This window comes from Phacochoerus africanus, chromosome 12 (genome assembly GCF_016906955.1).
Source record: "Phacochoerus africanus isolate WHEZ1 chromosome 12, ROS_Pafr_v1, whole genome shotgun sequence".
NCBI lineage: Eukaryota > Metazoa > Chordata > Mammalia > Artiodactyla > Suidae > Phacochoerus > Phacochoerus africanus.
Window position 1 is genome coordinate 55,736,527 of NC_062555.1, and position 17,151 is coordinate 55,753,677.

A 17,151-nucleotide genomic window follows, 5' to 3' on the forward strand; every position below is an offset into this window, starting at 1 on the left:
TTAACGAATCCGACTAGGAACCATGAGGTTGCGGGTTCGGTCCCTGCCCTTGCTCAGTGGGTTAACGATCCAGCGTTGCCGTGAGCTGTGGTGTAGGTTGCAGATGCAGCTCGGATCCCGCGTTGCTGTGGCTCTGGCGTAGGCCGGTGGCTACAGCTCCGATTCGACCCCTAGCCTGGGAACCTCCATATGCCGCGGGAGCGGCCCAAAGAAATAGCAAAAAAAAAAAAGATGAAAAGTATAAAATCCCTCCCCTCTCCTCCTCTCCTCAAGCAGCAGTGAACATAGCCCATGCATAGCCCATGAGCAGGAAGGCGCCAGGATAGCAAGGAAGGAGCACGCGCTACCTGAATTGGTGCTGAAGGCAAAGGAGGCACATCCGAAAGAGAAATCAATTCTGGCTGTGAGTGAGGGTGGGTGAAGGTCAGGTGATGATTTATCGTGAAAGCAGACCTTAATTTGTTTATCTAAGAGAGATTATGATTTTTGACAAGCAGAGATGTGACAGACATCCTGGGAGCAGCAGTAAGACAGTAATGATAGAACCACAGGGTGCGTGCCAGACCTCGCCAACAGCTTGGCGTGGCTGGGACCCAGACCCTCTGGACCCACCCCAGCCCCACGGGGGGTGCTCATTAGAAATGAGCTGTCAAGCCCCGCCCCAGACAGGATCACAGTTCACACAGGTGGTTCATGTGCACATGGGGGCAGAAGGAAGGAAGGGACAAGCCCCACAGCAAGGTAGCTTCTGATCAGATCCAGGAGAGAAGCTGTAGGATGAATGGATTAGATGGAGGCCTGGGGATAGGACAAAGGGTTTTGTTCTGCTTTTAATTCCACCACTTTCTGGCTATGGGACTTTGGACAAAGTTACTTAGCAAAGGTATTTAAACTTTATTTAAGTTACCTCTTGTCTCATGAGATTTTTTTTTCATGGACTTAATTTTTTTAGAGCAGTTTTAGGTTCACAACAACATCCAGGTGCAAGTCCAGAGAGTTCTGGTATAGCCGATGTCCCCACCTCCGCCTCCCCCCACTATCAACATCCCCCACCAGAGTGGTATGTCTGCTACAGCTGGTGAAGCTCCTCTGATTCGTCACCATCCCACAAAGGTTGTAGCTCCCATTAGGGTTCACTCTTGGTCTTGTTCATTCTATGGGTCTGGACAAAGGTATGATAATATGTATCCAGTATTATGGTATCATAGAGTATTTTCATGACCCTAAAAATCACCTTTAAAATGTGCTCTGCCTCTTCCTCTCCCTCCCCTGAACTCCTGGCAACTACTAATCTTTACTCTCTCCATGGTTTTGCCTTTTTCAGAAAGTTGGAATCATACAATATGTACCCTTGTCAGATTGGCTTCTTTCACTTAGTAATGTGCGTTTAAGCTTCTTTTCATGGCTTGACAGCTCATTTCTTTTTAGTGCTGAATAATATTTCATTGCACAGTTTATTTATCCACTTACGCACCAAGGGACCTCTTGGTTGCCTCCAGGATTTTGGCACTTGTGAACAAAACTGCTATAAATATTTGAGTGCGAGTTTTTGTGTGGACATAAGTGTTTGGCTTCGTGGATAAATACCAAGGGGTGTGAGTGCTGGATCGTACCTCTTAGGAATTTGGTAGGGTTCATGTAAGTCATGTGACTTGCCTAGCGCCTTGCACTTCGTAAATACCCAGCACGTGGTTCTCAAAGTCTAATACGGATGGACCCCAGGGCAAGGGAACAAACAGATTCACATACCATATGCCTAAAGAGTTAAGGTTTTGAAACGTTACAGTTTTGTCCATGACCAGGCTTCTGTTTCCAGCCAGATTAGGGGAGCTGGAGGCTACGGGAGCCCTGCTCATCCCTGCACTCTGCAAGCCTGAGCAGAGCCGTGTGCCTGCTGGGCAGGGCAGGACACCAACTGGGCCAGAACCAGCTCCCAGGTGGTGACTGAGCCTGCCTGAACCCTGCGTGGGACTGGCCGGGTTAAACACCCCAGGGAGTTGGACAGCTAGAGTCTTCATGCCTCTCTTTTCTAACTCAGATGCCTCTGAGACCATCCCTCCTGAGCAGAGAGGCAGGAGGGAACACAGTTATCTGTGGGGTCCAGCCTCTAAGGCACTTGCTTTGGGTAATTTAGAGCAATCGGCTTGGAAATATACCAGCCCTTTTTGTCTGGGTTCCCAAGAAAGGCCACTAGTATCTTCCCCACGCAAATGTGGCCCTGTGAGGGGTTGGGGGCAAAGCCCAGTTCGGCACACATGTCCCTCTTGCATAATTCCTCTTAGCTCAAACTCTCTCAAAATCTTCCTCCAAAACTTCCTTTTTTTTAAGATTTTTAGGGTCACACCCGAGGCACATGGACGTTCCCAGGCTAGGGGCAGAACTGAAAATGCATCTGCCGGCCTACACCACAGCTCATGACAACGCCAGATCCCCAACTCACTGAGCGAGGCCAGGGATCAAACCTGCATCCTCACGGATACTAGTCAGATTTATTTCTGCTGAGCCACAAGGATAACTCCCCAAAACTTCCTTTTAAGACCAAAACAAAAAAATCAGCTAAGTATTTGTGATGTGCAAGACCTCTCTTGCCTGGCTCTAAAGATAGCCTTGCCCACTGCCATGGCAAAATGAGACTTCATTTTGGAGGCATGGGCAATGTCAGAAATATTTTAAGGTGAGAAGTCACAGGAGGAAGCAGAACCTTTGGGACCCAGAGTACAGTTGAGTGGGAACAAAAGCAGACCCAGTCTGATGCCAAAAACCAGTGTGTGTTCTAGACATTTCCCCAGCCCAGGATCTGCCACCAGTTCTCTCCCTTGGCCCTTCCTGTTCACCATCCCAACCCCTGGCAATCTTAAAATGGATTTGTGGGAGCTGGTTTAAGATTTCTCCACTGTTTCCATTTGGTTACTTTTTTAAAAACTAATAATTATAAATTTTCACTGGGTTATTTAGGGGGAAAAAATTGTGGAGAAAATAGTCTTTTAAGAAATAGTCACCACTAGGATGTGGTCATCCACATTTGAAAACACCTGATTTTACTGAAGTCCTTTGGGATCATTGAGATGGGTCAAGGGCTCAGCTTGTTCTTCCTTCTGATGCATAATTTAAAAACATAGGTGTTCCTGCTGTGGTGCAGTGGGTTAAGAATCCAAGTGCAGTGACTCAAGTGACTGTAGAGGTGCAGATTCGATCCCCAGCCCTGCGTAGTGGATTAAAGGACCCAACGTTGCTGCAACTCAGATTGAATTCCTGGCCTGGAAACTTCTATATGCCATGGATGCAGCCATTAAAAAAAAAAAGAAAATAATAATAATTTAAACCAAAACAACAAATCCATACCGAGGTTCAAAACAAGAGGATATTCTGTTTCAAGGTTTCAGAGTCCACATAAAGTGAAGTCATTGAACCTGTTTTTAAACAGTTTCCTCTTTCCTGGGGTCTTTCATAACTACATTGACGTAAAGGTCCATTTTCTTCTTAACTCCTCCCTTTTTCCCTTTTCTTGATGACCCTTCATTATTCCTACCAGCCTATAGCTTCTTCTCATCATTATGGTCCCTTCTGACCCAAGATGACTTTATTAGTCATAAAGAAAAGAGCCTTGTTGTGTTGGGTGGGGGTTACTCTTAGCTAACTGGGTAGAGTAGAATACCAGTCACAATAGAGCAATAAATCATTGTCATTAAACAGAAAGCCATGGGCCCTTGAGTAAAGTCTCATCCTGCTTGCAAAGTCACACGCCAGATTCAGGAAATGGGAAATGTAGGTGTTCTTTCACATGAGCTACATTGTACACACTAACATATACATATTTGTTTCATGGTTACAATGCTAGTTTTGGCTTTTAAATGATGTATCCTGTACTAATCATGAAATACTAATATATCTTAATAATTTATATTTTCGTACTTTTTGTGTACTGAATTCACATGGGTTTTGACATTTAGGTTTTGAAAAGTATTGAGAAGGCTCTTTGGGACCTGAGATGATAAAATGATAATAATAAGAATAAAGAAACATAGTTTGGGTGGGAATTACTCAGACATCATGGAGGAAGGTCTGTATTTTTTCATTCCTCCCATCTTGCAAGTTACTCAAGTCAGCATTATTTGTGCCTCTTGCAACTGAGCTTTATAGCTATTTTCTCATATGTGTTTGTTCATAGTTTTTATTTTTTCTCTGTCTCCAATGAGCAATAAGCTCTTTCCGGCTTCTGGACAGCTGGAGAAAGAACTTAAAGAAAGAGAAACCAAGTGCTGCCTGAGAACTCTTAGTGTCTACCGTGGGTAAAGGAAGAGGTACTGAAGACAGAGCAAACACATGTACTCAAAGGCTTCAGTAGGTCAACACACACTGGATGCCACAATGTGCCAGCCACTAGGGGTGCAATTAGGATGGAAATAAAGCTGTTTGTGTTGAAGTTTTCATGCCATTGGCAATTGCTACGTTCACAAAAAATTTCCAGCTGGATGTGGTCTTGTTGACACACAGATATGCATAGAGTGTTATCAGACACAGTCTAAGTCCAAGGAACTCCAGGAAAGCTTTCTAGAAGAAATGATGCCTAAAATGAGTCTTGAAGAAAGAGGAAGTATTACTCCTGTGAAGAAAGATGGAGAACAACCATGAGCCAAGACATGGAGGATGAAGCAGGGTGTCGTGCGCCAAGAACTCCAGGGTCTCCTGCAGCGCAGTGATGAGTGGTATGTCATGTGTAATTTGTCACAGATAGTATTTATCCAAATGTGCAAATATTGACTTTTCCTGTAAATTAGCATGAAATTTAAGTCAAGGTTCTTTTGTCGACAAAGAGTATAAATCGGTTTTAAATGACCTGAAGATGGTGGAATTGGGGCAGTTCATGATCCCCAAGAAAATGCAGCTAAGCCATGGAAACCTACCAGGAACCCAGCCATCTGCTCTCAAGTTCTACCACAGATCTTCTGCCACAATCTTGTAAAGCAATTTCAAGGTTAAGTCTTTGCTTTACTGACTACTAAATAGTGCCAACTAAGGACAAAGGTGGGTCTGAGCATGATCTCCAGGCGCCTTCTGTCCATTGAGGAGAAAGATGAAAAGAGCAGAGTGGAATAATGTTGATTATACCCACGAAATGGTCCACTTTAAATATTCAGACACTATATTGCAGGAACTTGGGGGGTCACCGAGAAACCCCAAAGGAGCACAACTGAGCTTCTTTTTCACTAAGACTTTAGCCATGAGACAAGGCAGCAATGGAAGGACATGAGTCCTCCTTAACCACACGCCTCATGGGGGGCTGTCAGCCTCAGAAATCCTAACCTGAGAGCACAAGGGACTCATATCAAGCATGTACTTAATGAACTGAACAAGGAATCATCATGAAGTCAATGTTAGGAAACTCAGGTAGATGTTCAAGTTTCTTGTTTGTTTGTTTGTTTTCTTTTTAGGGCTGCACCTGCGGCATATGGAGGTTCCCAGGCTAGGGGTCTAATCTGAGCTACAGCTGCCAACCTACACCACAGCCACAGCAATGTGGGATCCAAGCCACATCTGTGACCTACACCATAGCTCACTGAGTGAGGCCAGGGATGGAACCCGCAAACACATGGTTCCTAGTGGGATTCATTTCCACTGCGCCACGACAGGAACTCCTAGATGTGCAAGTTTCTTAGTAGATGAGAAGACAAGGCTTACTTTAGGAACTGCTTCTTACATTCCAGATGCTTTTCTAAGTGCTATGTTCATATTAATCCACTTAGCCTACCCAGTCATCCTAGGAGGTAGGAACTACTCACATACTCTTTTTATGAACAGGGAAACTGGAGCACTGAGACGTCAAGTAGCCTCCTTAAGGTCATAACGACAAACACAAGGTGGAGATGAGACTGGAACACAGGCAGTCTGGTCCCAGAGGGGAATTGGAGTCAGCAGCTACCTGCTCACCAGTCTCTACACTATCCTTTCTCACAACAACCCACACAGGTTGTAAGAAGGAAGGAGTTTCTCAACAAAAAATGATCTTAGAAACATGAACCAAAAAGGAGGCAAGTCCATTCCAAAGGAAGAAAATATTGACATGAGTGTTTTCAAACTTTTTGGCCCCTACCAACTTACTTTGAATCCAATTAATGTAACAGAGGTTAAGTGAAGTTGCTCTGGGTGAAGCCCGTGACAGGCACAAAAGCCACCAGCTCCGACTGCCCTAAGACCTTCACTTTGACCCCAGGCAGCTTAATGGACTCAGGGACCCAGTGAAGAGTCATGTCCTACATCAACCACTGGTTGAAAAGGCACCCTGGAACTGACTCACCTGTCCTTGTTACCTGACCTTGGTATCAAATATTGGAGTTTAATTTTTTTTTTCCAACAATTTGCCACATTTTAATTAGAAGCTCTCTAGTTTGATCATCAAAACTTCTTAGAGTGAACCATTTGGGTTTGGAGTTGGCCTTTCTATCCATTTGGTATAGTATCGATGACATTACTGAGTGCAGGAGAATAGCTGAGAGGAAGGATTAGGCTGAAAGGGGAGGGAAAAAAGCAAAGTTGAGGCATCTGCGGAGGCTGAGAATTTTGAGGAGGCCTTTGCTGAGAAGCCAAGTCACTCTGATTTTGGAAATGAATGGCTGAAAGAATGGTTCTTTTATTTGCTTTCCTTACTTTCCCCCTTCCAGTTCTCAAGAGGGCAGGGATTCAGGGTATTTATTTTTCCTTGGTTATGTTTTTTTCTGAACATTATCTAAACAGATTCTGTTGCAGGAGCCTGTCTCCACACCTGCTGGGCTCTTTTTTGTACCTGGAGATCAGGTCACCAAAGCTAGTAATTTTCAATATATATCTTTCTGAGGATGCCTGGACTAAATGTCAGAGATTTCCTTTGCTATTTAAATAAATCCAAATAAAGCTGAGGAGAAAAATCTTAAAATAAATAAATAAATAAATGCACACAACTGCTACCTTTATTTCTCCTAGCCATTTCACCTTACGTATTTTATTTCATTAGTACAACCAGGATCCAGTTCTTCTCCATATTACTCCCGAAGATGTGCTATTACTTCTACTTCTAGGAATGTTGAAGGGGGTTGGAGACAGTTAACACAAGAATAGTGTCAAGCCAGGCAATTCTAGAATTGAACTGGATTCCTTACTTGCTAGTAGTACCTCTTGGGGCAGGTTACTCAAATCCTTAGTGCCTCTGGTACCTCTTTTGTAAATTGGGGAATTAAGCAATACCTATTCTGAGCATTACTGAACCTTAGCAAAATAGATAAATTCATTCATATACAAACTTTTCTGGAGTATAGATAAAAGACAAAGAACCACCCAACCCGTTATATGAGGTTGTATTTTTAAAAAATCCACAAATGAAGAGTGCAATTTGAGGAAGAGGTTTTTCTAGTTTCTAGATGTTTCTAAAATTTCCAATCCCATTGGTTTGCAGTGGCTATTTGGGAGCCATTCAGAACACCCTTCAGGACTTTGAGAGAAAATACTGCACCAATTAGAGGTTAAGATCCTAATTTGTGCATATTATGAAGCCTTTGAAAAGCTTGGATTTTTTTTTTTTTTTTTCTGGCTTATTCAATGCTGTCCTTATTTCAGGGGATTATTCATCATATTATTCTGCCTAAATCTGTATAATTGTTGTTATCACCCTGAGGCTAAAGGATAGTGAAAAGTGTAAAAGTCACCCTTGGCAGGTTATAATTTACCCTTTTCTTTGCCAGATCCTCTCCCCCCGCAGATGCTGACTGCACCCAGTGAGCCACAGTTGGCAGGCTGTCTTGGTGAATAGGGAGAGAGAAACAAAAAGTGCTTTGGGAAAGACCATGATATTACTTGGAGAGTTCTTGGAACTGGGGTAACCAGGGCAAAATAAATGGCCTCCAGGAATTTAGGTTGATTTGGCCTGAGATTTGGGGGATTTTTTTTTTTTTTTTTTAATTTCAGGGAAGGTCGCTTTTACTGGCAAATCTTGACAAAAATCTGAGTTCTGCAGACCATTAGGGGCCTGTAAATATAGATGAGAGAAAATTGCATCTTTATTTTTGCAGCTAAGCATTTTCTTCAAGTATACCTGTAGGCAGCTAATCACAGCGGTCTTTGCAGTACCCGTGAATTTCAACAGTGTTTTTGTATCACTTTGAAGATATTGCAGATATGGTGAAATAAAGTTTACAAAATTATTCTGAGTCCTTGAAACTGACATTTGTCATTCCACTTGTTTCTTTTTTGATGTGGCTAATGAAACACATTATACATACTTAATAAATAACACTTTTACAACTGTAAAAAAAAAATCCACAAAAGAAGGGAAAATTATAAATTAGTGTTACTTAAGAAGACCAGATGAACAATCCCAAATAAAATATTATGAAATCAAAACCAATGATGTAAAAAAAGAATACATCAACCCTAGGAATATAAGCATGTTTTTGAACCACTTGAAAAATGCCATGGTTAGACATAGTGAATTGAATGCATCAATTAACTCCATTCTTTCCTGAAACCCCAGTGAAAAACAACAGTAAAGAAATAAAATATATATAATATACCGTCAAAAACAAGAGGGGGGGGAACCCTCAGGGGGCAAGAGATCTCAGTGTTTTTTAGGCGGCAAAACTGCTTAAGGAAGGGCATTGACTCAGCAAAATAGAGAAGGTGAAAATATAAATGTCTGTGGAGGGAAGTTTCAACGAGAAGAGAGGAGTCTTCATACCACAGGATTCCTGAAGGGCTCAGAAGTTAGTCACCAGGTTCTTAGAAGGCAGAGTAAGGGAGGAATGGGCTGGACCCAACAGGGCGATGGGAAGCATGTGGATGGAGAAGTTGTACCTCTAAGTGCCCTTCTCCAGCCCAGCAAGAGAAAAGACATATTTTCTGGAGTCATTAAACCAGGGGCGCTCCAGACTTCCGTGTGTCAGGGAAGACTGTGGAGGAAGGGAGGGAAAGGAAAGGAAAAAGAAAAGAGAAGGAGGAAGGGAAGGAAAGGAAAGGAGGGAAGGGAAATTAATCATAGCTGACATCTACTGAGTGCTTACCACATGTCAGGCTCTGTTCTAAATGTTCTGTGTCTGTTCATTCATGCGATCTTCATAACAACCCACCAGATAGGAGAATAAATGACAAAAGTAGTCAAGACAATTTTTTTATCAGAAAAAAGTGGGACTTGCTCTGCCAGATATTGAAACATACCAAAAAGCTGTAATAATGTAATGGTATGGTTGGGATGCCAAAATAGACACTTTAGGTTAATTAAACAGAAGTATATAGAAATTGTCTCTCATGTATGAGAATGAAGGCTATGATAAACGTGACATTTCAAACCAGTAGGGAAAAAATAAACAATTCAATAAATGGTATTAGGACAATTGACTATGTATACACTTGGAAGATATAAGTTCCAGATGAATTAAGAGCAAAACTAATATTAAAAACATGTTATAAGCTTGGACTAGGTAATACCTTCTGAAATAAGACTTGGTTGAAAATACACTGAATGTAGAACTCAGAGCATAGTGTTCAACTTTCTGATGTAGTATTTTTTTATTTTTGATCAATAGAATGGAGATATAATAGTAGAATTATGGTGAAATTGACTTTCATCTGAGAGTACAAATCTCACTTGTTACATTAAACTTTGTAGTTTAGTCATTGCATCCAATTCTGCATACCTTGGTCCTCTGGAGGCACTGAAAATTTATTTTTCCTGCTGCTATTACCATATTTGAGTCTGATACGCAGAAATTCTCCCTGTATTAACTCCTCTATCACAGCACCTCTACAAGTGACAAGAAAATTTTCTCCTTTGGCATTTTTGACAAGTTCTTAACCTATGGACATGACTGCCTGTGAATATATTATATGTGCCTGTACAAAAACAGCAGAAGATCAGTGAATTCTGGATAGTCTTTGATTTTTCACCCTTTTGAGATCAGTTCCCATAGAAGAAAACTATTAGTTTTATCCAATTTATGGGCCACTTTCAAGCAATGTCTCCACTCCTTTGCAGTAAGGAATGAATGCTTTCAAAGTGGAAGTAAAGACATTTCAAGGTTGGAGTTCCCATCGTGGCACAATGGTTAACAAACCTGACTAGGAACCATGAGGTTGCAGGTTCGATCCCTGGCCTCGCTCAGCGGGTTAAGGATCCCACCTTGCTGTGGCTATGGTGTAGGCTGGCAGCCACAGCTCTGATTAGACCCCTGGCCTGGGAACCTCCATATGCCGTGGGAGCAGCCCTAGAAAAGGCAAAAAGACAAAAAAAAACACAAAACAAAAAACATTTCAAGGTCTTTGGGTTTTTTTTTTTTTCCTCTTGAGTAAGATTTAAAAAAAAAAAAAAAAAAGCTGCTTCATTGGTAAAACTATTATATTGATTGTTTGGCTTTTTTTTCCCCTTCCCAGATCACTAATGCTATGACCAAGTAACTGGAGGTCTAGATAAAGACTCTTAGTTGCAAGTGACAGAATCCAATTCAAACCAACCCAAGAAAACTCTTCCTGCAAGGGAACGAATTGGCTTAAATAGCTGGAAAGTTCAAGGCTGGTTATAGCTTCAAGCATAGCTACTTACAAAGGTAACACCTCCCCCACCCTCCAACGGATCCATATGAAGCAAACTCCCCCTGGAAAGTGGCAAGGGCTTCTTTCCAGAATAAGAGAGAAAAGCGCTGAACTGGCTGAAGCAACAGCTGTCCACAGCAGTGAGTGAAGGTGTTTACTGGTTCAGCATATAGCACATTTGGCCCCTCTTTTGGTATCTTCTCACTTAGGTTATTGTTTAGGTGAAGGGACTGCAACATCACGGCAGTCTTGCTTGGTCATGAAACCGATTACCTGTAAGGATATCTGCTTCAGTTCCTTTAAATACATCTCTGCAGTGAGGCCAGAAAACAAATGGCCTGCTCTCCATTTCCTGTTCTGCCCCCATGGGATATTCACTAAGGAACAGTCCATATTTTGTTCTGTGTGTGTGTGTGTGTGTGTGTGTGTGTGTGTGTGTGTGGTTTAATTAGGACAGGATGATGTCCCATGTATAAACGGTTTGAAAAAGAATGCTAAGAACCCTTGATAGAATTTGAGTGAAAAATCATCTTTTTTTTTTTTTTCCCTAAGGGCTGCACCCACATATGGAAGTTCCCAGGCTAGGGGTCAAATTGGAGCTACAGCTGCCAGCCTACACCACAGCCACAGCAACACCAGGTCTGAGCCACATCTGTGACCTGTGCCACAGCTTTCGGCAATGCTGATCCTTAACCCACTGAGTAAGGCCAGGGATAGAACCCACATCCTTACAGATGCTAGGTCAGGTTCTTAGCACGCTGAGCCACATCAGGAATTCCTCTTCTTTTTTTTTAAATTGAAGTATAGTTGATTTATAGCACTGTTAGTTTCTGATGTATGAGAAAGTAATTCAGTTATATATACATACATATATTCTTTTACAGATTCTTTTCCATTATAGGTTATTACAAGGTATGGTGAAAAGTCTCCTAAACATGGTTCTGGGTCTCTTAGTCCTGGAAGTGTAGAAAGTTCCCATGGCTCCCTCACCTGTGTCTGAAGGTCTGAGTGTGATAGTTCTCCATCTGTGGGCTGTTCAAATTGCCCTCGCCACCCATGAAGGATTGGATCAGTTCTGGTTGGGAGCAGAGGCAGTCTCTCACCTCTCTGGGAACCACAGTCTAATTGTTCCCCACTGTAGGGCTGTAAATGGGGCTCATTGGCACAGCTGTCAAATGTGAGGCCCCTCCCAGGGCTCCTGTAGCCCCTTCCACCCTAGGGAAGTCCAGGAACCTGACTGTCTTCTCCAGTTCCATCTGCCTCAGAATAGGTTCAGGCACCTTCCATAGGTTTTTTTTGTTCCAAAATTAGGTTTGCTTGTCCTCTCTCCACTCCTTTCATCCCCTCTGCACGCTGGCTCACCCGCCAGCCATTAGCATGCTTTGTGTCAAGCACAGCGGCAGGAGAGTGGCTCTTGGTAACCATAGGCAACCATGAATCTGTAGCAGCTATTTGTGCTATATTTGTAAGGCGCAATCTAGCCACTGGCTGGGCAGATGGGGAAATGTGCTTTAAAGGTTTTCCTGTACAGTAAAAACATCGCCTCCCCTTTTTCTTTTAGAACGACCAGTCCATGGACGAGATGCAGATAATTGGAGGCGAAGATCTTTCAACACTGGCTGGAAAGGTTTGTCGATGTAACTCTGCCCAGTAGGCGCCCAGGCACGGATGTGGTAGGGAAATCAGTGACCTTGACTTCAGGTCAGCCCCGAGGTCCAGGCAGATACTCTCCGGCTTTGCTAATTCATGCAAATGGATGTGTGAATTCTTTGAAGGATTTCTCCTTTTGGAAAACACTCCTTTTATAACGCTTCCAGGACCTGATGCGAACCAAATCTTTCCTCTCCAAGCTTCCTTCCAGTCTTCTTCAGGCAGCCTCAAGTTACAAAACTCCAGCATTCCTTCTTCTCCTTCCTTCTCTCTTTTTTTCCTCTCTCTCTTCTCTTTCCTTTTCGCGTTTTCGGCTACCTCCTGAAAGAGAAGCTTTTCCCATCACTTGTCTGCTTTTCATCTCTCACCTATGCCTCAGCACCTCAGCACTTCAGACATTTTTTCTAGTATCATTTTTTAAATTAAAGGATAGTTGATTTACAGTGTTGTGCCAATTTTCTGCTGGCCAGTAAGACACTTTAAACAGGATTGTTGAAATGTTTAAAATTTGGGCAGGGAAGTGAAAAAGGATTGCTGGAAACTTTTTTTCATTTTCAGCATTTGGCCTTTTCTCCCCCCATTAAGAAGAATGTAGCCCATGAGATTCTGAGACAGACACATTAACTCAGAGTCCCAGACCTGCCAGTGCTTGATACTTAAGTGAAAAACTGTTTGGATTTTGACATAAATCCATGCGTTGTCTCATCAAGCAGAAGGTCTTTGTGGAAATGTGACCTGAAATGCGGGTTTGGCTGTGAACAAAAGCAGAATTTGTTTTGGTTCAGCTCTGCTGACGTATCTTGTCTTCATGATCCCTGAACAGCTTCAGCTTTCTAAGGAAAACGGATCAGTCTATTACACACACTTAATCTCGCAAATTTGCGGTTGTTATTGTTGTGTAATGCCCACATGGGGAAAGGAAGAGCAGCCACATTTAATAAAAATATGTAGGATAACATTAGGAACGCTGCAGAGCCGCAACGACTAACTCCAAAGCAGCTCATTTCCCTCTGCTCTGAAGAGAGCATAGCATCCAAGTGTTAAATTGCTATCTAGCAGGAAATCGTGTCCCCCGGAAATTGGAATTAACTTGTTGATGTTCATGTATGTATCGCTAGGCCACCTTTGGATGTTACCGCATCCGTGCATAAAATAACATCCTCAAAAGAAAGAACACTCAAAGCAATTTCCAGAAATTCATAACTTTTAGCAAGCCTGGAATGATCTTTCAATGATAAGTCGTTTTAGTACTTTGTTGTAGGACATTGCCTTGTAAGTTTATTACACAAGAGAACTATTGTACCTTGTGTATTTGCCATGGAATCTCTCAAAGTGGCAATTTAAGAATCCCAAAGGAAAACACCAAAAAAATTTGCATAGGAAAAAATGTGGTCTTTCTCTCCTGCCTTTTAGAATCATCTTCTATTTTGTTTTAAAGTGATTTTCCCTCTTAGGTGAGCACTGGTTATTCCTTTCCTTTAAGAGATAGAGAGGATATGTGTTCCCTTGTGGCTCAGCGGGTTAAGAATCTGGCATGTCACTGGTGTGGCTCTGGTTACAGCTCTGGTACAGATTTGATCCCTGGCCTGGGAACCTCTGAATGAATGTGGGCTCAGCCAAAAAAAAAAGCGAGAAAGAGAGGATAATGGTTATAATAAAAAGAGAGAGGAGATCTGAGGAGAGGGTTGTTTTCTTTTCTTTTTTTTTTTTTTTTTTGGTCTTTTTGCCATTTCTTGGGCCGCTCCCGCAGCATATGGAGTTTCCCAGGCTAGGGGTCAAATCGGAGCTGTAGCCTCTGGCCTACACCAGAGCCACAGCAACGCAAGATCCAGCCATGTCTGCGACCCACACCACAGCTCACGGCAACGCCGGATTCTTAACCCACTGAGCAAGGCCAGGGATTGAACCCACAACCTCATGGTTCCTACTTGGATTCATTAACCACTGCGCCATGACAGGAACTCTGAGAGGGTTGTTTCTTATTGGGAGTGGAGTGAGCAGAAGGGGTGACAAGGATATGTCTCAGTCTTCTCTCCTACAATTGCTACAAAGACATCTGTACACACACACCATGAGAAAGTGGAGATCATGGGAATTCAGGCAGGAAAGGTGGACAACCAGCCAGCAGTAAATCCGAGGAGGAATCTACTTCAATTTTTTGCTAGGACAACAAATGATTCTTCCAGGTTACCAGGGTGGTACCTTTCCACACCCTCTGTGTGTGCATACATGCATTTCTGTGTACATTCAAACTTGTGCCAGGTAGAACCCCCTTCGGCTTCTTGGGTAACAGTGATTCAATAGTGAGTCAACAGTGATTGGCCAGTTTCTCAACCATCTTGACAATTTAAGACTCTGCAGTTCAGGGTGCCTAGGCTCCCATCAGAAGACAATGCTTAATAAGCCAGGGTAGAGCACACTCTGAACTTCCAAATACATCTTGAATCTACCCATGTCTCTCCATCTCCGTGGTCACCATCCAGGTCTAGGCCTTGCTACTCAAAGTGTGGTATAGGCAGGCATCAGATAAACTTTCTAAGTAAGAGCCAGATGATAAATATTTGGGGGTCTTGTGGTCCATACAGCCTTCTGCGGCAGCTCCCTAGCTCTACCTTCATAGCATGGAAGCAGCAAGCTGCCAGAGATAGATGGAAACAAATGGGCATGGCTGTGTTTCAATAAAACTTTATTGACAAAAACAGACAGCAGGCCAGATTTGACCTTTGGTCTAGGAACCAACAAAGTCAGCACCATCCAGAGGCTTATTAGAAATGCAGACCTGAAGCCACCAGGAGAAAATGGCCACCCCAGCAGTGCCCAGGCTCTCCTGCAAGTGAGAGAACAGGGGTGCAATGCTTCAGTACATCTGTGGTCAGGCCATTTGCCAAGCTTGTGAGGCCACCTGTTCAGTTGTATGGTATTAAAGGTTGCTATGCCACTGCTCTTTATTATGCTGCATCTGAACAATATAAACTGGAGCAAGTAGAAAAGGAATTGTTGAGAGTAGCACAAATCTTGAAGGAATCCCAAATGGCTTCTTGTGTTATGAATCCTTGGTAAAGCATTCCATCAAAGTGAAAAGCTTAAGCAGCATAACTGCAGAAGAGAGGTTTTCTCCCCTCACATCCAACACGATCAATTTGCTTGCTGAAAACGGTCACATGAGCAATACCCCTGGAGTCATGTCTGCCTTTCCTACCGTAAGTGTCCACCGTGGAGAAGTACCTTGCACAGTTACCACTGCATCTGCTTTAGATGAAGCCACTCTTACCAAATTAAAAACGGTCCTGAAGAGCTTCCTAAGTAAAGACCAAGTCTTGAAATTGAAGTTAAGATTGATCCATCAGTCATGGGTGGGATGATGGTCCCTACTGGAGAGAAATACGTGGGTATGTCTGTAAAACACAAGATTTGGAAGCTGAGCAAGGCAATGCAGAAAATTTTATAAATGTGTTGATTCTCTGTCCATGAAAATTGTTTAACTTGGAGCAATAAGAATGCTTCCTGAACAGAAGAAAAAAAAAAAAAAAGGAGGAAAGAAGATGAAAAAGAAATGCAGTATCTCAGGAGTTTTCTGGTGGCCTAGTGGTTAAGGATCTGGCACTGTCACTGCAGTGTGGGGGTTCGATAACTGGTCTGGGAGTTTCTGTATACCGAGGGTGCAGCAAAAAAAAAAAAAAAGAAAGAAAAAGAAAAAATGAGGTAGGGAATTCCTATCATGGCTCAGTGGTAGCAAACCTAGCTAGTATCCATGAGGATACGGACATGGCCTCGCTCAGTGGGCTGAAGATGTGGCATTGCATGAGCTGTGATGTAGTTTGCAGAGGCACCTCAGATCCCAGGTTGCTGGTACTGTGACGTAGGCCAGCAGCTACAGCTCTGATTCAACCCCTAGCCTGGGAACTTCCATATGCCATGGGTGTGGCCCTAAAGAGACAAAAAAGGAGGTATCTCAGACCCCACCCCAGATCTACTGAATTAAATCTTCGTTATAACAAGATTCCCCAGACGCTTCCTATGCACATTAAAATTGGAGAAGACTGGTCTCGAGTGAAACCACTCTCGTCTTCTGGGCTGCTGGGATAGCCTAACTAGTTTCCTTGAACTTCTGCCCTCCCTTAACTTTTGCCACCCTCCAAAGCGTTCTCCAAGAAGGAGTCAAAGGGATCTTAAAATATAAATGGGCTCACATAACTTGCCTTCTGAAAACCTTTCAGAAGCCTGTCAATTATGGTTGTCAGACTTAGTAAAAGAAAAGAAAAATTTTTTTTAAAGAGAGGGGGTAAAAATGAGTACAGGAACAATAACAGATTTAGGAAATTAGGAGGAAACAGAGATTTTTGGTAAATGGAGGTGGGATGGAAAGGACTGATGAGGTCATTTGGGACCTGTTGGGTTTGAAGTGCCAATGATTCATGAAGGAAGGAGGATTAGAAGGATTTTTTAAGATCAAATTTGTCTATAAAAGAACTTTTAAAAACATGGAGAAATCACCTATATAATTTTCCATTATAAGCCCCATAACTACTAGGTAACTTCTTAAGTTCCCTAAAGATGTGCAAGCTAAAATATTCAGGAAAGGGAGACACTACATAGCCCCCGTGCTCCTTTCTGTGTCTTGGCTTCTTTTATTAACTTTTCTTTCTTTCCTTCCCTTCCTCTTTCTCTTTCTTCCCTTCTTTTTTTCTTTCTTTCTGTCTTTCTTTTCTTTCTTTCTTTCTTTCTTTCTTTCTTTCTTTCTTTCTTTCTTTCTTTCTTTCTTTCTTTCTTTCTTTCTTTCTTTCTTTTTCTTTCCTTTCTTCCTCCCTGCCTTCCTTCATTCTTTCCTTCTTTCTTTTTATTTAAACCAAAAAGAAGCTCCCAAGAAAGGCTGGCTGAGTCATGGTTCTAAATAGGTCACGGCTGTTGAATAAAGGGAGCTCTCAAGGATTCAGTTAAGTGGCCCCTTCA

The 17,151-nt window shown here is 42.6% G+C and overlaps 1 protein-coding gene and 1 pseudogene across 2 annotated transcripts in view; both read left to right on the forward strand.

Annotated features, from left to right (window-relative positions):
* The window catches only part of PRTFDC1 (phosphoribosyl transferase domain containing 1), a 95,995-nt gene that overhangs the window by 64,254 nt on the left and 14,590 nt on the right, over window positions 1-17,151 (forward strand). For both annotated transcript variants that reach the window (XM_047754508.1, XM_047754507.1), the window contains one exon: window positions 12,113-12,178. In XM_047754508.1, the coding sequence (XP_047610464.1) occupies window positions 12,113-12,178 (66 nt within the window). The remainder of the gene's footprint in view (window positions 1-12,112; window positions 12,179-17,151) is intronic.
* LOC125112930 (ATP synthase subunit O, mitochondrial-like) lies at window positions 14,290-15,853 on the forward strand (annotated as a pseudogene).